At 36.6% G+C, this 27,651-nt stretch overlaps 1 protein-coding gene and 1 pseudogene across 1 annotated transcript; both read left to right on the forward strand.

Annotated features, from left to right (window-relative positions):
* Window positions 1–1,358: 1,358 nt before the first annotated feature.
* LOC130736662 (uncharacterized) lies at window positions 1,359–3,436 on the forward strand. The gene is made up of 5 exons (XM_057588464.1): window positions 1,359–1,883; window positions 1,953–2,330; window positions 2,381–2,595; window positions 2,679–2,967; window positions 3,167–3,436. Exons 1-5 carry the CDS (start codon window positions 1,359–1,361, stop codon window positions 3,434–3,436), a joined length of 1,677 nt encoding a protein of 558 aa, XP_057444447.1.
* A 6,933-nt stretch (window positions 3,437–10,369) lies between these two features.
* LOC130738397 (cysteine-rich receptor-like protein kinase 25) lies at window positions 10,370–23,004 on the forward strand (annotated as a pseudogene).
* Window positions 23,005–27,651: the final 4,647 nt, after the last annotated feature.

Genomic DNA, 27,651 nt, shown 5'->3' on the forward strand with positions numbered 1-27,651 from the left:
TGCCTACTCTCTTTATTGTCTTTATGTCTTTATTTGTGTCGTTGTCTGTTGTATGAGGGGTTGTTGAAGGATTTTTCAATTCATGGTGGATAATTTTTTATGGTTTCTTTAATTTCTTTAATTGGAATCTGTGTTGAATATAGTAATAGTTCCTTATTTTGTCTTGTTTCAGGCCAACTGTGTCACATAAGTTATCATTGAACATTCATCATGGGGGTGCACCTACATTTCAGCCATCCATGCTATATGAAAATGGGTCAGTTGATCATTTTTCACCGTTGGATATTGATGAATTTTCTACAATTGATGTGGGCAAGTTGGTCAAAGCACTTGGATATCTCAGCTATGATGGGTTGTGGTACAAGCACAAGGAAAGTGATGAGTGTGCTATTTTAAAGCCTCTGAACAATGATGAAGATGTGAGACAATTGGCTGCAAATGTGAAAGGTGAGAGTCAAATAGATATCTATGTTCAACACACTGTGCAAGAGCATGAACTTGTTGAAGAAACACCACTGCTTGCTTACAAGGAACCTGATGTGATAGAGCTAAATCCTGAGGTGGTTGTGAATGAGCCTGAGGTGATTGAGATTGAGAAGGAACCAGAGCCTGAGGTGGTTGTGAATGAGCCTAAGGTGGTTGTGAATGAGCCAGAGGTTGTGACTGATAGAGAGGCAGAAGTTGGGAGAAACAAAAAGAAAGGCAAGGAGAAGGCAAATAGAATTCAGGGTGAAGCAACAGATTCTAATGATGAGTATTATCCAGATGATGATAGCTCTCAGGCATCAAGTGGAACTTCAATAGATGACAGTGATTATGAAGAGGACTGGGACTGGCTACATGTGTTGCCTCCACAGTCATTTGTGGATTTACCAATTGTTCCTCAAGATCCAACATTTGAGAATGGTTTAAATGGGCCTGAACTTGTGCAAGAGTTAAGGAATCCAGATCCTACAACATTTGAAGACTTTGAGGATGAGGATGGAAACTCATATGATTTACAAAGTCCAGATGAAAGTGAAGATGATTTGGGCCAGAGGAAGAGATACCATAGGTTTAAGCCTACTCAGGATGGTGAAGATGTGAAATTTGAAATTGGCCAAACTTTCTTAAACAAAGACATGTTTAGAGATGCTGTGAAAGACTTTGCACTTGAGACCAAGAAGAATCTGAAGTTTGAAAAAAATGACAAGAAAAGAGTGGTGGTTGGATGAGTACCTGAGTGTCCATTCTACCTAAGAATCAGCAAGACTCCTACAAGGCCTTTGTGGCGGGTGGTGAGCTTCAAGTCTGAGCATAACTGTTGTAGGACAGGAACCAATAGACAAGCTAAGACCCTCTGGTTAGCAACTAAATTCATGCAAATTCTTAGACACGCTCCTGACTTGAAGGTCACTAGTTTGATTGTTGAGGCAAGGACTAGGTGGGGGATTGTCATTGGAAGGTTCAAAGCATACAGGGCAAAGGTGAAAAGTCTGGAAATGATTCATGGAGCAAGTATCCAGCAGTATAGTCATCTCAGGAACTATGCTGCTGAGATTGTGAGGAGTAACCCTGGATCAACATGCATCATCAAAAGCACAGTGGGTATTCATGGTCCTGTCTTCCAGAGGATTTACATGTGCTTCAAGGCAACTAAGGCAGCCTTTGCTACTACTTGCAGGCCCTTAATTGGGTTGGATGGCTGTTTTCTAAAGGGTATGTATGGTGGTCAATTACTAGCTGCAGTAGGTAAAGATGGAAACATCCAGATGTTTTCAATTGCTTATGCAGTGGTTGAAGCTGAGACAAATGACTCATGGCAATGGTTCCTCAATCTTTTATTGGCTGATTTGAATGGAGAGAAAAAGCAAAAATGGGCTTTCATTTCTGATAGACAGAAGGTAATACTCTAATCTTTTTTTACTTTAATTTGATACTTAATATGTCTAATGTCAATGATTTGTGTGCAGGGCTTGGGTCCTACAATTGCTGCAATTGAGCCAGACACTGAACACAGATTTTGTGTTAAGTCTCTGTATGGTTACTTCAGGAAGAGATTCCCAGGACAAGAATTGAAAAGTGCTTTGTGGAGTGCAGCTAGGGCAAGCACAGTCCCAGAATGGAGAGCTGCAATGGATGTGATGAAGGGTTTGAATCAAGCTGCATGGACAGAGATGATGGAGATTCCACCTGAACAATGGACAAGGTCTCACTATAGCACAGACACACATTGTGACTTGCAGGTCAACAATATGTGTGAGGCTTTCAATAGAGACATCTTGGAATGTAGGGACAAGCCCATCATAACACTGTTGGAGGGTTTGAATTTTTACTTCACCGGCCGCATTGTAAGACATAGGGATTTGATGATGAGGTGGAGGAATAGCCAACTTTGCAGAACTATGCAGATAGGTGGCAAGCCAATTGGGATGGAGATAGTGGATATTCTGAGTTTGAAGCAGTTAGGGACAATGACAAGTATGTTGTGAACCTGCAACAGAGGTCATGCGCTTGTAGGAGGTGGGATCTCTCTGGAGTTCCTTGTGTAAATGTTGTTGCTTGCATGTGGTTCAACCATCACGCCCTAGAGAACTATGTCCATCTTGCTTACAAGTAAGTCTAACTCTACTACATTGTTTTTAATTTTTTCATCACTCATATGCTTGGACTGGTCTGATTATGTGTGTCATTTTCAGGAGACATACCTTTCTGAACACTTACTCTCACCTTATCCGACCCAACAATGGACCAAAGTTGTGGCCAGAGGTTGAGGCACTTCCTCTCAATCCTCCATATGTGAGAAGGCAGCCAGGCATGCCTAAAACACAGAGGAACAGAGCCAATGATGAGTCAACCAACCCTAATAGGCTGAGGAGGCACCACTCTACTATCAGGTGTAGAAGGTGTGGGAATTATGGACACAATAGGAGGACTTGCAGAGGAAAGGAGCTAGCAGACAGAATCATTCCACCTGGAGGGAATCAAGTCAATATCTACTTGTAAAATGACTTTTATTTGTGTGTGTGTTTGTTCAACTACTGCTAACTGAGGATTTGTCAATGAATTTTATGTGTGTGTGTGTTGATGTACTTCTAACTAAGGATTTGTCAATGAATTTTATGTGTGTGTGTGTGTGTGTGTGTGTTGATGTCCTGCTAATTGAGGATTGTCTATGATATTGCAGCAAAACACTGAAGTGTTACAACCTGAACAGAGGCACAATACTTTTGAAGTAGGATCCTCATCATCTCAGGCACCTCCACCTCCACCACCTCCTGCAGGCTCATCTCACCCTCCACCACCTCATGCAGGCTCATCTCAGCCACCACCACCACCTTCTGCAGGCTCATCTCATGCACCACCACCTCCACCTCCTGATGCATCTTCAACACAGCCAGCACCAAGAAGAAGAGGCAGGAAGAGGAACATCAGCCAAATTAGTGCAACTCAGTAGTTTAAAATGTAGTAGTACCTAAGACTTGTAATTCCATGCCATCTGTGGCTTTATTTTGGAACTCAGTAGTGCAACTAAGTAGTTTAAATTGTGCCATCTATGACTTTATTTTGGAACCTTAATCAGTTTGTGCCATATGTGGCTTTATTTTGGAACCTGAATCAGTTTGTGCCTTATGTGGCTTTATGTTGGAACCTTAATCAGTTTACTGATATGTTTTATTTGATATGATGATGTTATGTTGATGTTTTACTGATATCATGATGTTACTTATATATATGATCTTGTTACCATGTCAAATTTTGGACAACATAAAAGTAGCAAACTTGCATTATTACCATGTCAAATACTGAGTGCATAATCATCCAAACTTTCATTGCATAACATCAGGAATTCCACTACAACCAGAACTAGATTCCATTACAACCAGTACATAGATTCCATTACAAATTCAAAATGACATAAGATACCATTACATAGATACCATCCCATTCATCTCCCTAAACCCTACAAAAGTTCCATCACATTCATCTACTTTCTTACATAGGCTACTCCCAAGACCATGATGCAAACCAGGCAATGACCAATGTCCCAGATAACAGAACAATCATCTTCTGCTTCTCTTCAATCCTCTTTGTTAACACCACTACCAACTTCTTCTCCCTTGCACTCTCATCAGCATCAAACCATTGGAAGAAATTGCAAACTTTCTTGCAATTCACCTACAATTAACGAAGGACTGAAAATGAGAGATAACAGAGATATGACAACATGAAAATGAGAAGAAATGAAAATGTTACCTCAAACAAACCACATCCATAAAACTTCCTTCCCCGATTCACCCTTGTCCATGTTGTCACAACAGGACTTGGAACCCTACAATCGCATAGCACAACCTTAGGGTTCCTCTCAAAACCAGAGCAAAATGACGAATTTTCTCGATCCCCAGCAAATCCATGGGAGCACTATCCTCTCCTTTGCGATCCCAGCTCCCTTCGAATCAATTGAGCCTCGTATTCCCACTGATTCGGCGTCGCACGCGATCCTCCCATTTCTAGGGTTCTTGAGCTGAGTGAAATTGGGGCTGAATGAGGGCTTCATCGAGGGGTTGATAAGAGGAAAGAAGATGAAGAGCATCACGTGCCTCACATGTGACTATTAATAAACAGACATGGCACTCTCTCTCCTATATGGTTTCCAGATCACAAAAAAAAGCCACATAAGCCAAAAACGTTAGTTTATGGACGGAAAAGAGGTGGGGGACGAAAATTGTTAACGGAGATAAACCTTGGGGATGCGTTATGGGATTTTTGAAGTTTGGGGACCCAGGTTGCACATATAGCGTTCGTGGGGGACCAAAAGTGCGATTAAGCCATTTTTGGTTCCATGTACTTGTGGCTTTTCTGAAAATCGCCCCTTTTTATGAAGGATGGGCTCGTTCTAGGAGACAGACCTGACAAATTAGGTAAATGAATGGAAGTTTAACACATAAAATAAAGAGAATAATTTTATACATTGACATTGTAATTTTTTTACACAATCTACTAATCAGATTTTAAATATAAAAAACATTTGCTTATAAAAAAAACTAATCAGATTTTAAATATGTGACAAAATTTATTTTTTATTTAATTTAATTGATTGATGTTGCACATTTTTAAAATTTGATTGGTTGACTAATAATTTTTTTTTGAAAAAAACAAAATTTCATAAAAACAAGCAGACATAGATGCCAAAGCATTGGGGTGAACAAAATGATCAAGACCAAGCAGTCCCTCATCTATCCAAACCAAAAAGGAGGAGGCCTCTCGGGCTAAAAAGTCAATGGCACTGTTGCCGAACCTACGAACAAATAAAATATCAATGTTGTAAAAGATAAAGCTAAAAGACGACAGTATGCAATAATCAAATCAAGATAGGAAGAGTCTCTCCTTCAACGTCTCTACCACTGATAAAGCTGCAACGAATCTGTTTCAAAATAAACAGAGAAAAACCTCAAATCAAGAGCAAGTCTCATCACCCACCTCAGGCAAAGAACCTCTGCTAAACCTGCAGATTGCATCAACACCAGAGCTAAGGTTGCTATTGCTAAAAGCTCTCCCTCCTCATCCCTTGCCAACATACCAAACCCCACCATGGCTCGTCGTACTGAAGCATCAAAATTGATTTTAACCCATCCTGCCGATGGTCTCGACCAAGCCACTAAATCTGTCCCTGGAGAGCGTTGTGCAACCGCTGGACGTGGCAATGCTTCAAGGGATGCCACTCGAGCAAGAACGTGGCCAAGAGACAACTCCTGATTCACGAACATAAGAGTGTTTCTAGCCTCCCAAATAACATATACCATGACTTAGGAAGTACTACCCCTGTTCCTTATTAAGTGTCTACTTTGGAGAAAAAATTGTGTTCCTATATATCTGTCCACTTAGAGTTTCAAGAGAGCATTAATTGATGTTTTTCCAAGAAATCCCCTTACAGAAACAATAAATGAAGAAAGATAAAATACATTTTAAATGGTGAAATAAAAAAACAAATAATACTTTTATGAAAATCAAACACAATTAATTGTTTTCCTTAATTTATGTGAACTTTCTATTCCTGTACAGATATATAGGAACGGAGAGAGTAGTTTATAACATAGATAAATGTTCTTCATTAATTGAAGAATGCATTTGGTAATTAATTGGTTTTTATTCAAATAGTATCATATATTACACTTAGAGCTTTAGATACTGACCAAAATATCATTAAAACTTATCTAGTATTTTCCCAGTAGTGAAACTTGGATAAGTGCTCTTTTGTCTTATCCTCAAGAGACGATAGTCTCCTAAAAGCAGCAAATAGTTGGTGCTTCACTTTCACGTGATTATAAGAATAGTACAAGACTTTAATAGTGTTTTGCAAACATGCACGAAGCTAGCTTTGGGTCTTAAAACAATGATGTCCCGTTAAAGCTTAGAAAATATGACATATTTGCAATTCAATTAGAGAACTAATGTCACATTTTCTTTTTGTACCGGGAGGCTGCCCACCCCAGCAGCACCCAAGCCATTTTCTGGCGACTTTTGACCGACAATCCTTTATTTAATTTGCGCACTCAGCTATGTTTTTACACTTGATGCTTAGTTTTATCATCATGACAGAAGATAAGAACGAAAGGAAACTAAAATAACACAATCTTGAACAATCATAAACTATATATTGGACAAAAATTAAAAGACATCGCCTATGTTTGGCATGTCACTTCAGCTAGCTTATAGCTTATTTAACTAGCTTAAAGCTTATTTGACTAGCTTAAAAGCACTATAAAAATGTTTGGTGAAAGAGCTTATTTCAGTAGCTTAAAGCTTTAAGCTATAGAGCCTGTTTGGATGCAAACAAAAAAGCACTTATTGAAGCTCATGTGATGCTTTTTTTTAGTTGATAAGCTCCAATAAGCTCTAATAAGCTGGTATCCAAACGGAACCATAAGCTATCTCAGGTAGCTTAAAGCTTAAAGCTTATAGCTTATTAAATATATTCTCATTTTTATCCTTATTATTTTATCAAAATTTCACCTTTAGCCTTATATGTTTTTTACTAAACCTATTTACCTACTCATTTTCCTATGTACCAAAAAAAATGTTATTTATTTATCGGTTATCACACTTGTCTCATATGTACACTGTTCCCACACATAAATAATTACTACTTTAGAATAAAATAAATAATTTTATATTACAAATTACTAATTATTTGTTTTATTCTATTTAATTTAATAAAAATATAGAAAATTAAATAAGTAAAAACTAATATTATATTTTTAAGATGATAAATAATTTGAGTGAAATAAAATATTTATAATAATTTTAATATTAATATCATATAAGTATTAATGTGAAAATAAAGTAATGTTAAATTACGCAGTGTAAATAAAGTTGATAACTGAAAAACAACCTCATTGAAAAAAAGTGTATAGTAAAACTAACTGTTGAGCAAAGTAAAATGACATAAAAAGTCACACTTATATAATTCTTTTTCCATTTAACATTACTTTATTTACACTTTAAAACATATATGATATAAAAATAATTACCACTTTAAACATTTTATAGTTCAAATTATTTATCGTCTAAAAACTATAATATTCACTTTTAATTTATTTTCGTTTTTTTATTTTATTTAATTTAATAAAATAAATTAAACTTATATTTTTCTAAATTAACAAAATATTGTTTAAAATTTTATATTAGCAAATGAATAGTAATTATTTCAAAATAAAAGTAATTAGAGTATAGTGTTTTTATAAATATAAAAAGGATAATGATAGAATTTTATTAAAATGAAGGATAAAAAAGAGAATAAATTCAATAAGCTTTAAGATACTTATTAAAAAGCTTTAACCTCCTGAAATAAGTTCATTCACCAAACATTTTTAAAAAGCTTTTAAGCTAGTCAAATAAGCTATAAGCTAGCTGAAATGACATGCCAAACATAGCCTTAATATCCGAAAGCACTAATTAAAATTAAATTTTCACCTTAAAAGAAAAATATGTATAGTGGTTATATTAATATATGGAAAAAGATTAGCCAACTACGAAACGCTAGGCCGCTACCACTTCAAACACCCGCTTTTCTAGAGCCCGCTTTTCTAGAGCAGTTTGTGACAGACATAGAGTAGAAAGTACTTTTTTTCTATTTTTCATTTTGTGATGATTTAAAAAACATAAAGCAAACCGGGTGATCTTTGACGAGTCCTCACTAGAAAACTCGGATCTGGGTCTGCTTCTTTTGGAGATGCCCCGAGACAAAGCATTTGACTACGTTATTCGAGCCTCCATGTCTTTCGAGCAGGAATGGAGAGAAAGCATGAGGGGTGACAGAACTTGCCACGTTGACAAAGTGATAATGGGGTGTAGATGACTAGTTTTATGCTTTGTTTAGTAGAGGTTGGCTTGTGAAGAGAGTTAGAAAAAATTGAAGAGAAGTAACCTTGTTTCGTGGAGGAGAGAGGGAAGTTTGTTGGTTGTCCCAACCATCTTTTTTGGATCTCCCCAGAAGAAAGAGAAATGGGGGACGGAGCGAGCTTGCTTTGTCCTTTCCTGCTTATGCATATACTGGCTTTCGTAAACCCCTAGAAAATAGTGTGTATACCGCTAGAAATTGTTTTTTTTTTTTCCTCTCCTCCACCTCATTTTTTTTCTTCTCTTTATAACATACCAAATAACCTATCAAATCTACTATATTTCTCACATTTTTTTCTCTACTCATCTTCTCTCTTCTCTACCTCTCTCTATTCTATCAAACAAAATGTTAGTTTGGAACGAGGTGGGGTTGGTAGAGGGGAGAAGAGAAAGTCAGAGGATTGTTTTTTTTACAAAACACAATGTGAGAAATCGAAAAATGTTAATGGAGTTAGTGGAGTTAGTGACTGGGAAAAGTATAACTTGCGTGTCATTTTTTCATTGGCAAACAATAATAACATGATCTATGACACGACACCTAAGTTTAATCCTATATATAAAAATACCATTTTCACAAAAAATCCAATAATCATACACTTTAATTGTGGTTTTTAAGGGATGCAATATTAGCGGCTGTGAAAGACTGCCGCAAAGTTGTGTGTTGGAACTCGGAAAGTGATCGATTGGAATCGTACGTCTACATATATATCATTTCCACTTTAACCACTCCACTCTTATACACTTTAGTGAAGGTTTTTAAGCGCAACAAACATTAATGCTAGTGATAAAACAACCACAAAGTTATGTCGAATGGTGGTGGACTAAAATCGTATGTCCACAAATCATTTCCGCTTTAACTATGATGAAATCTTCTATTTCTTTAAACATAATTCAGATTGCTCTACACATTACTGATATTCTTTTCGGTTCTTTCTCCAATATTCTTCTTCATATGCAGATTAAAGTCCATGGAAAAGCAGTTACGATCTTATTGAATAAACTCACATTTATTAGATATATGCTCAAAATAATATTCTTTTTCAATTATATCATTTATTACATTTTTATTTTCTCCTCTTTTCTTCCTATCTGTCTCTTCTCTTCACACCACTCACACTTAAAAGTTAAAACGGATTAATGATTCATTCACACTTCTCCTATCTTATTTTCATTCATTTTTCTTCTTCTTTTTTGCATTTTCTATCTCATTACATCTCATATAACTTATTTCTCTATTTACTCCCTATAAATCTCTCGGTGGAGTTTGATTTGGGATGTGAAAGTTTGATTTTCCCTTAAAATGGAGTACGAATAAAACTTGTCTACATATATGCATTTCAACTAGAGAACATCAGGAGGTTGATCTTTTGCTGTGTAACGCATGGTCTCCTCCTCCAACCAACATGGTGAAGTGCAATTCTGATGGGAGTTTCTGTGATAGTAATCAGCGGATTGGTGGCGGTGGAATTATCAGGGATCACCTTGGCCGTTGGGTGGTGGGCTGCTACTCCGGGGAGGCTGGAGATAGTGCGTTCAGAGCAGAAGCCGTGGCGATGCGAGATGTTCTCCAGTTAGCCTGGGAGAAGGGGTTTAGGCGAGTGATCTGTGATGTTGATTGTGCAGAGCTGGCCTCCATAATAACAGATGAAGCAGCTTCTCAAAGACATGCAGAGTTTCTTGTGCTTGGTTCTATTCGTCAGCTTCTAGCACGAGAGTGGAACGTCAGGATCAATTGTGTGCATCGAGAGAGCAATATTGTAGCAGACTACCTTGCCAGGAGAGGTGCAGCAGCAAGATCTTCTGGGGCTTGGGTCATTGAGTCTCCTGACCCGGATGTTGAGTACCTTCTCTTGAAGGACTCGTTGTCCATTCTTTAGTTAGTTTTCTTTGTCTTTGTTAATTTTCCGATGTATCAAAAAAAAACTAGAGAACATCAGAGGAGGGTGCCCTCCCAAGTAAGCACCAAACTTAATGAACATATTTTGAGGAAACTTTTGGCTAACACCCGACAATCCTTTCTTGAGTCTGTGCACTAAGCTAAGCTTTTCCACCCATTATGATTTTATCAACCATTTTGTGTTGACTTACCGTTGACTTGCTTGTATGCATGAATCTCTCTGCCACTGAAGAATTTTATATTTAAACCATGTACTACAAAACTCACATTTATCCATGTTTCATTCCATAGTAGTGCTCACAAACTTTGACAGACCCAATAACCCATCCATGGCATCGTTTAACACTCTCTACCTCTTCATCCTTGCTAGCTTCCTTTGTTTTTCAGTCACTGAGGCACAGTACAACCCTTTTTATCTACACCAAGTCTGTTCCGGCAACAGAACCATTGCAAATACCTCCTTTAAATTTGACCTCACAACCCTCTTTTCTTACCTATCATCCAATGCTACAAGCAATACACAATTCTACAACACCACAATCACTGGAAACAACCCCTCAAACTCAATCTATGGCATGTTCATGTGCCGCGGCGATGTCGGCTCTCACCTCTGTCAACAATGTGCTGTCAATGCAACCCAGCTCAATGCAACCCAGCTTCTATCATTTGAATGCCCCTTATCCCAAGAAGCTTTCATTTGGTATGAAGAATGCATGGTTCGATACTCCAACCACCCTTTCTTCTCCACCATGGCCACTGAGCCTTCTTCTCACTTCACAAACCTCGCCAACATCTCAAACCCAGAAACCTTCAATCCTCTACTGTCCACAGCCATGAACCAAACAGCAAATGAAGCAGCCAACCACCCAATTGATGACAAGAAGTTTGCAACAAAGGAAGTCACCATCTCAGAATCACAAACCCTTTACATTCTAGCTCAATGCACACCAGATTTATCACCCCATGATTGCAAAACATGTCTCAGTAGAGCAATAACTGAAATCCCACTATGCTGTGAAGGAAAACTAGGAGGAAGAATTCTATACCCAAGCTGCAACATTCGCTACGAACTCTACCCTTTCTACCGCTCCATTATCGCCCCTTCACCTCTCTACATCCCTGCATCAAACACCTTGCGTGCAGATTCAAACCTCACAGATGACCCTATCTACCTCTCCCAAAATTGCTCTAACAACCAAACCTTCACCACCAACACCCCTTTCCAAACCTATCTCACCACCCTCCTCTCCTACTTGTCCGCCAACGCCACCGCCGGCAACAAGTTCCACAAAGCCAACGTCTCATACATGGTATACGGCCTCTTCATGTGCCGCGGCGACCTCCCCTCCCGCCTATGCTCACATTGCGTCCAACAAGCCACATCCCGAATAGCCTCCGAATGCCGGTCCTCCCCGGAGGCCATAATTTGGTACAGCCACTGCACGGTTCGATACTCGAACCGGCATCGAACCGGCTTTTCTTCTCGGAAGTGGACAAGAGTCCAGTATTTTCCGAGCTGAATATCACTGACCATGGTGGAAACTATAACTACAGTAACAGCGAAACTAACGTGGTGCAGAATTTTTTCACGTTTGCATTGTCGAACACGCTGGCTCAGCTGCTGTTTGAGACTGAGGACAGTGATGAGAGGTATGCAACGAAGGTGATGAGGTTGAATGATTTGCAGATGCTGTATACTCTTGGACAGTGTACGCAGGATTTGTCGAGCGATGATTGCACGCGGTGTTTGGCGGATGTGATGGGAACCGCGATACCGTGGTCGCGGTTGGGGAGTGTAGGGGGGAGAGTGGTGTATCCTAGCTGCAATTTGAGGTTTGAACTGTTTCAGTTTTATAGAGATGGTGGTGATGAAGCACCGCCGCCAACTGCAGGTACTAGTTTTTTTTTTTTTTTTCTGTCGGAAAAATCATTACTTATAGAAATTAAATTTCTCTTGATGTTGCTTTTAACTGTTGACGAACTAAATTAAATTTCAAATAACACAAATTCTACAACTTTTGTGCTTAATTAAAAATTTAATTGACTTAAAAGGGTAAATTAGTTGTTTGCAAAACAATACTCCCTTCGGTCATTTTTATAAGAAAAACTTTGATAAAATCACACAAACTAAAGAAACTAATATATTTTATAAAATAAACTATTATGTTTAATTTCAATGATGTATTTTTCTTTTCACAAGAACAATCATGCTAATGATCATAAATGTTGACAATATTTATTGAGTGCTTGCAATTTCCCTCCAAATTTTTGCATGAGGAATATGTCTCTTTGCATTGGAATGTGAATTATTTGACTTAATTTTATATATTGAATGAACATCAGGAAAGTTCTATGGTACCAAGCAATGAAGAAAACAAGCTCACACAAGTTACAAACTCTGAAGTGATTCCTAGCAGGGTTGATACAAGTTGTGGACAGTTCAGCAATTCTGTTATAACAAATTTGACAGCTAAGCAAGCCAACTCAGCAAGAGGCAGTTATGGCTAACTGATTTGGAAATAGAATAGGGTGTAGTAGAGTAACATAATAGTTATGGTGTACTCTATTATAGCTAGTATAAATAAGTGCTGTACATTGTAAATCCATATACTTTCAATCTTGTTCAATACGATTCTTCTTCTTCAATTCAATTTGCTCTGCAAATTTCTGATGGTATCAGAGCTCCTACACAGGGGCTCTGCTATCTTCCGCTGCATCATTCTTTCTCGCTTAGGGTTTCAATGGAAAGCATGAAGATCGTGGTCGTATGATTCTGATCGGTGATGTGTTGATTTGTGTTCGTGTTGATCGATTGGTGAAATTTCTCAATTTCTTGCTTCCAAATTCTTAATTCTGTTGAGGTACTGTTTCTTCCTGTTCGTGATTGACTTCTCTCTGAGTCAATTTCTGGTTCAATCTACTGGTTCGTTTTTTCATGGCGAGGAAGGCAAACAACGCACACGCTGAATCTTCAGGTGTCAACAATGGAGTTATTGATCCTTCACTTGATCCTTTGAGCCCATACTTCGTTCATCCAGGAGATGGACCTTCTACGGTTTCTGTCACACCAAAACTGACAAGTTCAAATTACCAGACATGGATGCGTTCGATGCGAAGAGCATTGAGCTCCAAGAACAAGTTTCGGTTCGTCGATGGAAGCATTCCAGTTCCAGATGCGGATCAACCTCTCTACTATGCTTGGGACAGGTGCAATAATCTAGTTCACACTTGGATTATGAATTCTGTTACATCTTCTATTGCACAGAATTTAGTTTACATTGAAAATGTCATTGATGTCTGGAATGAGTTGAAGGAACGGTTTTCACAAGTAGATTTGATTAGAATTTCAGAATTGCAAAGTGAGATTTACAATTTGAGACAAGGTTCATCCACAGTTACTGATTTTTTCACTCCTTCAAATGATGAACTTGAACACCTAGGAAATAGTCTAGCTGCCCCAACTGCTTCAAAGAAAATTCTGAATCAAGATTCTTCACCACTTGTTGAACTAATGGCAGTGAATTCCCAGTAATAATAATGTCATCTACATAAACAAGAATGTAGATAACACAACCTTTGGTGTAGAAAGTGAACAAGGAAGGATCACATTTGCTAGGAGTGAAACCATACTTAACTAGAGCTGCCCTTAACCTTTCAAACCAAGCTCTTGGGGCTTGTTTGAGGCCATAGAGAGCCTTGTGCAGTCTGCACACAAAAGACTTGTCTTTACAAAGAAAACCAGAGGGTTGTGTCATGTAGACCTCCTCTTGAAGTGCCCCATTAAGAAAAGCATTATTCACATCAAGTTGATGAATGTGCCACTTCTTAGTGATAGCCAAGCTGAGGATTATGCGAATAGTAATTGGCTTTACCACTGGAGAAAAAGTTTCTGAGTAGTCAAACCCTTTCACTTGGTGATATCCTTTGGCCACCAACCTTGCTTTGTATCTATTAATTGTCCCATCAGCATTCTCTTTAACCCTAAATACCCATTTGCAGCCAATAGGCTTTCGATCCTTAGGGAGTGGAACCAAAGTCCAGGTTCCATTGGCCATCAAGGCATCATATTCAGCTTGCATAGCAGCCTTCCACTTAGGATCCTTTAATGCTTGAGTAGAGTTTGTAGGTTCTGCTTGGGTTAGGAGAAGTGTGGGAAATAATCTGGGCATGACAATACCAGATTTTGCCCTTGTTTGCATGGGATGAACATTCCCAATGGGCTGAGCAATTGCACCAGTAGAAGAAGAAGTTGCAGAATTATTATGACCTGGCTGTGCTGATCCAGAAGATGATCCATGACTAGGTGAGTGACTAGGCTGCTGCTGAACTGAAAAACCACTGGGATGAGTGTCCCCTGAAGAGGGAGGTGAAAGTGGAGGAGTTTTCTTGGTCAATTCCGTAAGAGGTTTAGCAATCTTCCCATAATCCTTCACAAACTTTCTATAATACCCTGTAAGCCCCAAGAAACCACGAACTCCTTTAACAGTCTTAGGCTCGGGCCACTCCAAAACACATTGGATTTTGCCAGGGTCTACTGCCACACCTTCCCCAGATATGATATGGCCAAGATAATCAATCTGACGACAGCCAAACTTGCATTTTGCCTTGTTAGCCACAAAGCAATGTTGTTCCAGAACTGATAACACTATCTTCAAATGCCCCAAATGCTCAGTTTCAGTTTTGCTGTAAATTAGAATATCGTCAAAGAATACCAACACAGTGAGGGGGTGTGTTAGAAGTCCCACATTGGCTAGAGATAAGGCCAATCAAGTGTTTATAAGGGTTGTGCAAACCTCAACTCTTGAGCTAGCTTTTGTGGTTGAGTATAGGCCTCCCATGCAATTGTATTAGCAGAAAAGGAATTGCAGAGATAACAGAGAATAGAAAAAGTGTTGATAAAGGCTATTATCAACCCCAAAAGCACTACGGCTTCCCTCTCACTAGTGAGTCCAGTTCTCTCTCTATAACAGAAAAATAAAGATCAATGATGATGATTCCTCACTCTACTCTCTCCCCCTTATATCATAACTAACTTAATATTCTCTTCCTCAAATATCTGCCAGCTCAGTCTCTTGTAGAACCTTCCCACGCTTCCTCTTGTAAACTCTCCAAACCTTGGGCTTCTTATTGTTCACATCAAGGCCCACATCCTCGCTATCATCAAGGCTTCTTCAATTTCTCCCAGGGAAGGTCATCCTCTGTTTCCAGCAACAAATTGAACAAGTGGATTGTGGAACCTTCCATGCTCAATCGAGACAGCTTCACTCGCATCTCATCAGGAGTGTTTTGCACGTCAAAATAGATTTCTGCGCGCGTAATCCACGCCACGGGGTCCTCACCTTCAAACACCGGAAGTTTTACCTTCTTACCAGCAAGACGAGACTCGCTCTGCGATGATTCAACAACAGAGGTCTCACCTTCCTGAGTCGCTCCCTTCTGGCTTATCTGCTTGCTGAGTTCGGTTAAAACCAAGCTCTGTTGTTGCAGCTGTATAGCAAGTTCTTGCAACGTGGTGGTCACGTTCCCCATCTGTGCCTCCAATGCATCAATTCGATCTCCCATTCTGAGTCTCGTTATCATCTACGTTCACTGGTTACCGCGACGTATTGGTCCGACAGCATAAGTCTCATGATACCTCTCATGTTACAGGGAAAGGTAGAACCATAATTCTATCTTCTTATACTACTTCTGCACAAGCTTGTAGCTCCTGGATATTAGATTCAGGAGCCACTGATCATGTGTGCTCTTCATTGGATTTATTTCACACATATTACAAGATAAGTCCTATTCATGTCCAGTTACCTAATGGTACTATTGTCAATGCTCATTTGGCTGGTACTGTGGTTTTCTCTCCATTGTTATCCATAAGAAATGTTCTTTTTGTACCACAATTTAGCTTTAACATTGTCTCTACTTCTAAACTGTGTAAACACTTATCTTGTGTTGTTCAATCCTATTACTCACACTCTTTGATACAAGACCTCAATTCCCAGAAGATGATTGGTTTGGCTAAGCAAGAGGGAGGCTTATACTACTTGATGGTTGATGGTCTAGAGGGTCAGCCAGAGGAGCAGAAAGCACAGGCAGAGTCAAGGGTTAATACGGCTACTACTACAGCTACTTCTATAGTAATACCTAGTTCAGTCCTATGGCATTTTAGATTAGGACATTTGTCCAAAGATAAACTACTAGCTATGACTAAGTCTCATCCTTATATTCATGTAAATAAGGCATTAGCCACTGCTTTAGTTTGTGATGTATGCCATATGGCTAGACAAAAGAGATTACCTTACTCTTTGAGCATAAATAAAGCTGTCAAACCTTTTGACTTACTTCAATTTGATATCTGGGGTCCTTTTTCCATGACAACAGTACATGGTCATAAGTATTTTTTAACTGTTGTTGATGATAATACTAGATATCTATGGATAATCATGCTGAAACATAAGTCAGAAGTATCTTCTAAGGTTCAGGACTTTGTGATGTATGCTAAGACTCAGTTTGGTGCTAATGTTAAAACTATTAGAACAGACAATGGGCCTGAGTTTACACTTCATAATTTTTATGCTTCAAGTGGCATTGTTCATGAAACCTCATGTGTAGAATGTCCTCAGCAAAATGGGAGAGTGGAGAGAAAACATCAGGACATTTTAAACATAGGGAGAGCATTATTATTTCAGTCCAAATTGCCAAAACAATACTGGAATTATGCAATGCAACATGCAGTGTTTTTAATCAATAGAGTACCAACTGTAGTTCTGCATAATAAATCACCCTTTGAACTTTTATACAAGCAGCCACCAGATTTGACAGACCTCAAGGTTTTTGGATCTTTGTGTTATGTATCCACTCTACATAATGCTAGGCTCAAGCTAGATCCTAGAGCTCGAAAATGTGTTTTTCTAGGATATAGAACTGGAACAAAGGGTTATGTAGTGCTGGATATGATGAGTAGAGCCTTGAGTGTCTCAAGAAATGTCATTTTCTATGATCATATTTTGCCTTATCATCAGTCAGAAGCAATGCCATGGTCTGTTTTCACACCTGAGAATGAGGATACTCAGGGCACTAGTATTGATCCTATGTCAGAGACTTCTTCTCCTGCAACTTCCTCTAATTCTCTGGATGACTTGTCAGTTTCAATTCCCTCAGCAGATGCTACATCAGTTCAGGTGCCTCTTCCAAGTCCAGAATCTCCATCAGCAACTTCTGTTTCTGATCAGACAAGGAGATCTACAAGACCTAGACATCAACCATCACATCTCAGAAACTATGTTTTTCATACAGCCTCCTCTTCTTGTAAAGCTAGCCAAACATCTTCAGGTATTAAATATCCTATCTCTAACTATATGTCCTACTCTAATTTGTCTATTCCACATCATGCATATGTCATGTCCCTGTCTCTTGATTCTGAACCACACACTTATGCTGAGGCTTCCAAACACAAATGTTGGGTAGATGTAATGAATTTAGAGATCTCTGCTTTAGAGGCTAATGGAACATGGAGTCTAGTGTCACTACCTCCTAATGTTGTACCTATTGGTAATAAGTGGGTTTATAAAATCAAAAGGAAGGCAGGTGGTACAGTAGAGAGGTACAAAGCTCGCTTAGTAGCTAAAGGCTATAATCAGATTGAAGGGATAGATTATTTTGACACATTCTCACCAGTAGCTAAACTTACTACTGTCAGAATGGTCTTAGCCCTTGCATCTGTGAACAATTGGCATTTGCATCAACTAGATGTCAATAATGCTTTCCTTCATGGAGATCTATATGAGGATGTGTATATGAAGGTACCAGAAGGGGTTTCTTGTGTTGATTCTGGAAAAGTCTGCAAGCTTCATAAGTCTTTATATGGACTTAAGCAAGCTAGTAGGCAATGGTATGCCAAGCTCATTAGTTTGTTAGTTACTTGTGGTTATAAGCAAGCACATTCTGATCATTCTTTGTTCACTAAAACTCAAGGCCAGAGTTTTACTGTCTTGCTTATCTATGTGGATGACATTATCTTAGCTGGAAATTCTTTGGATGAGTTTACACGGATCAAAACAGCCTTGGATAATGCTTTTAAGATCAAGGATTTAGGAGTCTTAAAGTATTTTCTGGGTTTAGAAGTTGCTCATTCTGCCAAAGGTATTTCTTTGTGTCAAAGGAAATATTGTCTTGATTTGATTCATGATTCTGGAGTCTTGGGCAGCAAACCAGTGAGTACTCCTCTTGATCCATCTTCCAGATTATCTCAAGATGGGGGGCAACCCTATGAGGATATCTCTTCATACAGAAGACTCATAGGAAGACTACTTTATCTTACTACAACCAGGCCTGATATAACCTTTGCAGTTCAGCAGCTAAGTCAGTTCCTCTCCAATCCAACTGTGACTCATTATGCTGCAGCTCATAGAATTCTAAAGTATTTGAAAGGGAGTCCAGGAAAAGGGTTATTTTTTCCAAGGAGCTCTGCAGTACAATTGTTGGGGTTTAGTGATGCAGATTGGGGAGGTTGTGTAGACACTAGAAGATCAGTGACTGGTTCTTGTTTCTTCATTGGAAAGTCATTAATTTGTTGGAGATCAAAGAAACAACAGACAGTATCTAAGTCATCCTCAGAAGCAGAGTATAGAGCCCTAGCTTCAGCCACTTGTGAGCTACAATGGCTTACTTATCTGCTAAAGGATCTTCAGATTGAACCTGTAAAACCTTCAGTCATTTACTGTGATAACCAAAGTGCCCTTCATATAGCTGCTAATCCTGTTTTTCATGAAAGAACTAAGCATTTAGAGATTGATTGCCACATAGTAAGGGAGAAATCAGAAGCTGGTTTAATGAGGTTATTGCCTATTTCTTCAAAATTTCAAGTGGCAGATTTCTTCACAAAGGCTCTTTCAGTAGGACCTTTCTCTTTCCTATTAAGCAAGCTCAACATGTTAGATATCTACCATGGTTCAGCTTGTGGGAGGCTATTGAATGAACATCAGGAAAGTTCTATGGTACCAAGCAATGAAGAAAACAAGCTCACACAAGTTACAAACTCTGAAGTGATTCCTAGCAGGGTTGATACAAGTTGTGGACAGTTCAGCAATTCTGTTATAACAAATTTGACAGCTAAGCAAGCCAACTCAGCAAGAGGCAGTTATGGCTAACTGATTTGAAAATAGAATAGGGTGTAGTAGAGTAACATAATAGTTATGGTGTACTCTATTATAGCTAGTATAAATAAGTGCTGTACATTGTAAATCCATATACTTTCAATCTTGTTCAATACGATTCTTCTTCTTCAATTCAATTTGCTCTGCAAATTTCTGATTATAAGAGTGTTTCGTATAAAAAGGACCAAAAAAAAATTTCAAAATGTTTCTTATAAGAGTAAAATACACTTACCCCCCTCAAGGTTTGCTAGAAAAACACTTCACCCCATTCTTATTCAAAATATACACTCCACCCCACTCATTTTATCAAGTTAACCTCATTCAAAAAGATGCTAACGAAATATTCCATTCAAATCAAAATTATTTAATGTAAACTTATTTTTCCTTTTTTTTCTGGTTATTTTTTTTTCGGAAAAAAACGTCACTTTCTAATATTTGACCAAACAAATATTCTCAATGCTTACATACTGTTGGAGCTGGTATATAAAGTAACCATTTTATAAAATAATTCAAGAATAAATATGTATGAAATAGTTTTAAATTAAAACTTCTGGTAAAAGTACGTTAAACTTCCACTCCATAAAAGAATATAAAGTTATATTATTATTTTAATTAATTAATTAATTTGGATAATATGATCGCGTTGGTTATAACATGTTAAATGTTAAAGTATATATTACTTTTAGTAATTGAAAATGAGGGATGTTATTGATATATGATAAGAGAATTTTATTAAATAATATCCGTACATTTCTCAAAGAATTCATAAGCAACATTTTTTTATAAATCTAGGAAAAAGAAATTTAATTAGTATTTATTTGGTGAAATTTTAATTAGTATGAAATTAATTTCGAAATATTTTTATATAATTCACTATTTATAAAAATCCTTTATAAACTGGGTATTACTAGTAATTGTGATGTTATATTCTTTTTTGTTGAAACTAACGTTTTTTTTTTTTAAATAGAACTGACGTTAAACAATTTTTATTTGAAAAAAATAAAATAAAAAATAACCAGAAAAAAAAAGAAATGGAAAAATAAGTTTACATTAAATAATTTTGATTTGAATGGAATATTCCGTTAGCATCTTTTGGATGGAGTTAACATGATAAAATGAGTGGGGTGGAGTGTATATTTTGAATAAGAATGGGGTGGAGTGTTTTTCTAGCAAACCTTGAGGGAGGTAAGTGTATTTTACTCTTCTTATAAAAAAGACCGGAGGGAGTATAAGTTAAAAGAAGTTCATATAACTTATTAGGGCTCGTTTGGTGGTCAGGATAAGATAAGAGTAGGATATGATAAATGATTGGATAAGGACATGATATGATAAGAGCAGGATAGTCTCTTATCTTATTCTGAGTTTGAGTGGACTGAATATTGATAGAATATGATAGAAACAATGAAAAATGTATTAAATTTTCATTTGATATAAAAAATTCATAATATTCATAAACTGATATCTTATCTTGTCATGATAATTTCTATCCTAATTTCCCGCAGGATAATTTTTACACACGATAGACAGGATATTATAAGGGACATAATAGTGTTATCATATCTTGCTGGCGCAACAAACAACATATTACAGCAGGATAGGATTACTGCTATCATATCTTGTCTTTTTATCATGTCCACCAAACATATCGTTAATGGTCTCCCGTCATCACTCATCTCTCACGATATTGTCAACATATTATGAGTGATCAAGAGTTGGGATGTTTTTGAAAACCATTTATTTCAATATTAAAGTACATTCACGCATTTTATTGATAGAAAATGTTCAAGAAACAATATGCTTTTGTTTTTAACCACTAAAACTTATTTACAAATAGATGTGTGTTGACTACTAATATTGCAAAAAGGGATGTTACATGTTTATTGTTTTGTGCAGAAAAGAGAAAAGTCCAGTTGCGAATGATATTTATTGGTGTACCCACATTTATCTCAATGATACTTTTCTCTTTTGGCTACTATCTACAAAAGAGAACAACAAGAAGGAGTTGCAAAACCATTCTTAGGGAGAACTGTATGTATCATGTAAATAAAAAGTTAATATATACTTACGAAGTTTTAAGAAGTCTAAATACATGATTTAACATTTCAATCATATTTCATCTAGTTGGTCATGAAAGTGGCACTTTTGGGTCATTGCAATTCAATTTGGCTGCAATTCAAATAGCAACAAAGAACTTTTCGTATGACAATAGGATTGGAAGAGGAGGATTTGGAGAAGTTTACAAGGTAAGAAAATTATATAGCATTTATTTTTTATGTTCTAGTGAGTCATATAAATAGTGTTATGTATTTTTAGGGAATCCTTGATGGGCGACAAGTAGCAATAAAAAGACTTTCAAGAGGCTCTAGGCAAGGTGCAAGTGAATTCAAGAATGAAGTTTCATTAATAGCCAAGCTTCAACATAGAAATCTTGTGACCTTGATCGGTTTTTGTTTAGAAGAACAAGAGAAAGTACTTATTTACGAATATGTGCCAAACAAGAGCCTTGATTATTTTTTATTTGGTTAGGCCTTTTTTTACCTTAAACTCTTTAAAATACTCAACATTTTCATGCATTATGCCTATATACTTTTTTATGCACTTGATTTGATTTAACTAATTTATTGTAAAATATGTTTCATTCAGATTCCCAACGACAAAAGTCATTAAGTTGGTTGGAACGTTACAATATTATAGGAGGAATTGCTCGGGGAATTCTTTATTTACATGAACATTCTCGACTCAAAGTTATACATCGTGATCTGAAACCTAGCAATGTTCTCCTAGATGAAAATATGATTCCAAAAATTTCAGATTTTGGTTTAGCTAGAATTATTGAGATAAATCAAGACCAGGGAGATACAAGTAGAATTGTTGGAACGCTGTAAGTTTTGAATATTCATCCTTATCATTTCCTTTTGATTTTTTTAAAGGTAAGGTTCAACTAAATTGCTATTATTTGAAATTTTATTTTATAGTGGTTATATGTCTCCAGAATATGCAATGTTTGGGCAATATTCAGAGAAATCAGATGTTTTTAGTTTTGGAGTCATGGTTCTAGAGATTATTACAGGGAAAAAGAATCTGAGTTCTTATGAGTCACATCGATTTGTTGAAGGCCTTCTTAGTTATGTGAGTATAACTTTTTACTTATTGCATTGTCCATATATGCCATATATCCAAAGTACGTTTGAATTGATTCAAATGCAAACGGTTGTAAAAAAACTTACTCAATTTGACAAATTGTTGCAGGTTTGGAGACAATGGAAGTTCCAGACATCATTACCCATATTAGATTCAAATATTGTGGAAAATTATTCAGAAAATGAAGTCAATAAGTGCATTCAAATTGCTTTATTATGTGTGCAACAAAACCCTGATGATAGACCTACGATGACATCAATTGTTTCATATCTTAATAGTCTTTTAATTGCGTTACCAACTCCAAAAGAACCTGCATTTTTCTTACACAATGTCATGGATCTAGAAGAAGTTGCACATGAATCAAGTTCGAATCAGTCTACCAACAGTTCTAAACCATTCTCTATGAATGAAATGCCTATAAGTGAATTTCTTCCTCGATAGTAATTCAAGCTTTCCTTTAAGTGAAGTTGTTGTTGAGAACTAGTGGTGTATACTAGAAATGGTTCATATGCAAGTTGATTAAGAAAAATAATACTTGTAATCTGTATCATCTGTTGGTATAATTTGAAAATAACAATTTGTGTTTCAGTGAGATCTTAGCATGTTTGATGTAGGTCACATCACTTTTGGTAAACTAATGATAAACTCGTTATGTTATGTTACTCGTTACGGTAGAGAAAACCCACTGTCAGATAGATGGATCTTGAGTAGTGGGAGTACACAACAAGAATTTGGAACTTTAGCCTCTAAATATAACTAGAATATTTTCACCCAGTAAAATCCTAGTTACACAACCTTTATTTTATCTTATTTTCCAAAATTACAAAAAGTAATTAAACTACTAAAATATCACATTTTCAACCTTTTTCGTTCGTGACACGCACAATGTCTCTTTCTCGTTCGCTTCCTCTCATGGAGGATTCTCGATCTCTATTGCTCTTCTTCTGGTTCGCTCTATTTCGTTCTTCTGGTTAGCATTCTCGATCTCTCTCGTTCACCTGTGGTTCGCTCTCTCTCTCTCTCGTTCACCTACTGTGGTCTGCGATCTCTCTCGTTCTTCTCGATCATGTTCACATTCTCGATCTGGTTCAAGGTGAGTTCTCGATCTTGTTTGCAATTCTCTCTCACTATTCTCGATCTTAACTGGTTTGCTTTCACTCTTAATATTTATTTTTGTTAATTAGGTTTTCATCTCTTTTTCTTTTCCTTTGTTCAATTATTGCACAGTTTCGTGATTGTTAGGTTTTCATCTTAAACCTCTTAGGGTAGTGAGTGGCAGAGGCAAAGAAAGAGGAATATGAACCTAGTAATATGATTTTCCTTGTGATGAATTCATTATTACAACACCTATGTGCAATCAATTTTGTCTTCACAATTTCTTTTCTCATTTCGTGTTGAGCTCAATTCTAGAGCCTCTTAGTTGAACCGCTCTTTGGTTTTCCTAAATTTTGGATTCTATTAGATCAACTTGGTTGTAAGCTTTGAAACTGTATTACTCTTGCTTCAATTTATGTTTTTACTTTGAAATTGTTTTTTGCATGCTCTGCAGTTGAACATGGTTATGATTTGAAGCCATCTGATCCTTAATCTGAACAATTTGTAAACGGTGGCGATCTTTGATGATTATTGTCTTCACTTTAACTTTGGATTTTAAGGAAAAGAAATTAAAACTACAAAATTATCTTAGTTATAGCTGGCCAAATAAAGAAAAGTATTGTTGCTGCAATTCAAAATGAATGTGATACTATTTGACATATTGTTAAATTTACTGTATCTTCTATAAATTTCTTATGTTTTCCTCCACAGAAGTTCATCAGATTTTAGAAGAGAAGAGTAGGGTGGAAGGAAAACTAAACAATATCTCAGGTACTAATTGAATTAACCCAAATTGTGTTGTTTATAAGAACTGAGAAACTTGAATTTCAAGATTAGTGATTTCTCTATGTTTAATCCCTTTTTTAGGTACCATTACGAAGGTGCTTTTTGTTCTTTTTTATTTTGTTTAATTATGGGAAGCTTCCTGACATGGCGACATATTTTAGTTGTTGTTGGATACAAGCTACTTTGAATTTCTACTATTTTTTAATTATTTTAATATTGATAATAGAATCTCATTTTGATTGTTGCATTCTCAGAAGTAGAATTGTATTAAGAATGGTTGATAGCCTGTTTTTTTCCCTGCTATCAGCCTCTTGTAAGAACCGGTTGATAACATGTTTGTTTTTTCCGTTGGTGATGTTGTCATGCCCTACTCTTATTTTTCAGACTTGTGGATGAAAATAATATATGCGAAGTTGTATGCTAATTGAAATTTTGTTTACATTTCAGACTTGTGGATGAAAATTATATATGCTAAGCTTTACAAAATTTTGATTTTCTTGATAATATTTGTACTATTTTTCCCCACTACTTGTTCATAGTATGTGTGTTTGTATATTTCCACTACAAGAATTTTGAAGTTTAGCCTCCAAACAAATTATAGCAAACTTGCACAACATTCATAGGAAAACGTGTTTAGCTACCAAAAACTTATGTTTAGCCTTTAAAATGTTGGTAGCTGCTTGTTGCCTAGTGAATTACACCTCTTTGACTTCTGCTTCATCTTCATCACCATCAATGCCATAGCACTAATCATCCTCTTCAGAAAATAAAATCTAAAAATTACAACTTATTTTTTAAGGCCTCAAGCCCTTTAACCGCCCCTTTCTACTTCCCCTCGTTCTTTACATCCTTCACACAATTGTTCAGATTTTGGCTTTGAGACCAAAACTCAGCATATTTACCAAATTTGACAAGTTTCTTCAACAATGCTTGATCTGTCCAGATTTTTGCTACATCTATTTGAGCATAATGTTTGTCAGTAAATTCAGATATAATCCCAAAAACCTCATTTTAATATCAAATTAGACAAATAAAAAACTCTTTCCAATAAAAAATAGATGTATATACCTGGGGAAAACAAAGAGGTTGTGGTGGTGTTGGACTCCTACACGATTGGGAAGGTTGTCGTGGATCACTGCAAACTTTTTCTCGACCATGTCATTTCCTAATATAATTTTCAGTGTGCAAAGTCCAAGCATTATATTAAGTCCAAACACATATATTATAAATTTAACTTAACATAAAACTTAAATTGCAATATAAGTATACCTAAAACAGGTTTTGGTGAATAAGTGCAACCCTTCACTCGACCACATTTAGTTCCTCTACATCGGATTTTCATGTCAAGAGATCTGCATACAACTTAGCATAATTGTTTGAATAATTCTCATTCATTAAAATGTGAATCATATAGTTCATCATTTAAACTATAAACAAAAGTTCAAACAGCATACCACTTAGTATATATAATTTTCAAATAGCATACAACTTCGCATATATAATTTTCATCTAGAAGTCTGAAATGTAAACAAAAGTTCAAATAGCATACAACTTAGCATATATATAATTTTCATCCACAAGTTCGAAAAATAAGAGCAGGGCATGACAACATCACCAACAGCAAAAACAAACAGGCTATCAACTGTTCCTACAAGAGGCTGATAGCAGGGCATTATTATAAGAGCAGAGGAAAAAAAAAACATGCTATCAACCATTCTTAATACAATTCTATTTCTGAGAATGGAAGAATCAAAATGAGATTCTGTTATCAATAATAAAACAATTAAAAAAATAGTAAAGATTCAAAGAAGCTTGTATCCGGCAATAACTACAATCTGTCGCCATGTAGGAAGCTTCCCATAGTTAAAAAAAATTAAAAGGATAAAAAGCACCTTCGCTTTTTTTATAGGCAGATGTTAGTTCTTAATTATTAGTAAATTAGTTCATTCACCAAGATTTGAACCCTGATCCTTCACCCTGCCATCCCTTCATTTCCCTTAACTCACCAAGTGAGTTACCCTACCCCCCTCCCCACAAAAAGCACCTTCGTAATTGTACCGGAAAAAGGAATAAAACAAAGAACAATCACTAATCTTGAAATTCAAGTTTCTCAGATCTTATAAACGACACAATTTTGGTTAATTCGATTAGTACATGAGATATGGTTTCAGTTTTCCTTCCACCCTACTCTTCTTTTCCGGAATCTGATGAACTCTTGTGGAGGAAAAAGTAAGAAAGTTACAAAAGATACAGTAAATTCAACAGTATCACATTCACTTTGAATTGCAGCAATATTACTTTTCTTTATTTGGTAAGCTGTATCTAAGCTAATTTTTTATTTTTTATTTCTTTTCCTTAAAATCAAAATTTAAAGGAAGAAAGTAATCATCAAAGATCGCCACCGTTTACAAATTGTTCAGATTAAGGATTAGATGACTTCAAATCATAACCATGTTCAACTGCAGAGCATGCAAAAAAAAAATCAAAGTAAAAACGTAAATTGAAGCATGAGTGATACAGTTTCAAAGCAAACAACCAAGTTGATCTAATAGAATCCAAAATTTAGGAAAATCAAAGAGCGGTTCAACTAAGAGGCTCTAGAATTGAGCTCAACACAAAACGAGAAAAGAAACTGTGGAGAAAAAATTGATTGAGCATAGGTGTTGTAATAATGAATTCATCACAAGGAAAATCATATTACTAGGTTCATATACCTCTTTCTTTGCCTCTGCCACTCACTACCCTAAGAGGTTTAAAATGAAAACTTAACAATCACGAAACTGTGCAATAATTGAACAAAGGAAAAAGAAAAATATATGAAAACCTAATTAACAAAAATCAAAATCAAGAGTGAAAGCAAACCAGTTAAGAGCGAGAATAGTGAGAGAGAAATGCAAACAAGATCGAGAACTCACTTTGAACCAGATCGAGAACGTGAACATGATCGAGAAGAACGAGAGAGATCGTGGACCACAGTAGGTGAACGAGAGAGAGAGAGAGAGAGAGAGAGAGAGAGAGAGAGAGAGAGAGAGAGAGAGAGAGCGAACCACATGTGAACGAGAGAGATCGAGAATGCTAACCGGAAGAACGAAAGAGAGCGAACCAGAAGAAGAACAATAGAGATCGAGAATCCTCCATGAGAGGAAGCGAACGAGAAAAGGTTGAAAATGTGATATTTTAGTAGTTTAATTACTTTTAAGTGTAATT

Source organism: Lotus japonicus, chromosome 2 (genome assembly GCF_012489685.1).
Source record: "Lotus japonicus ecotype B-129 chromosome 2, LjGifu_v1.2".
Taxonomy (NCBI): Eukaryota; Viridiplantae; Streptophyta; class Magnoliopsida; order Fabales; family Fabaceae; genus Lotus; species Lotus japonicus.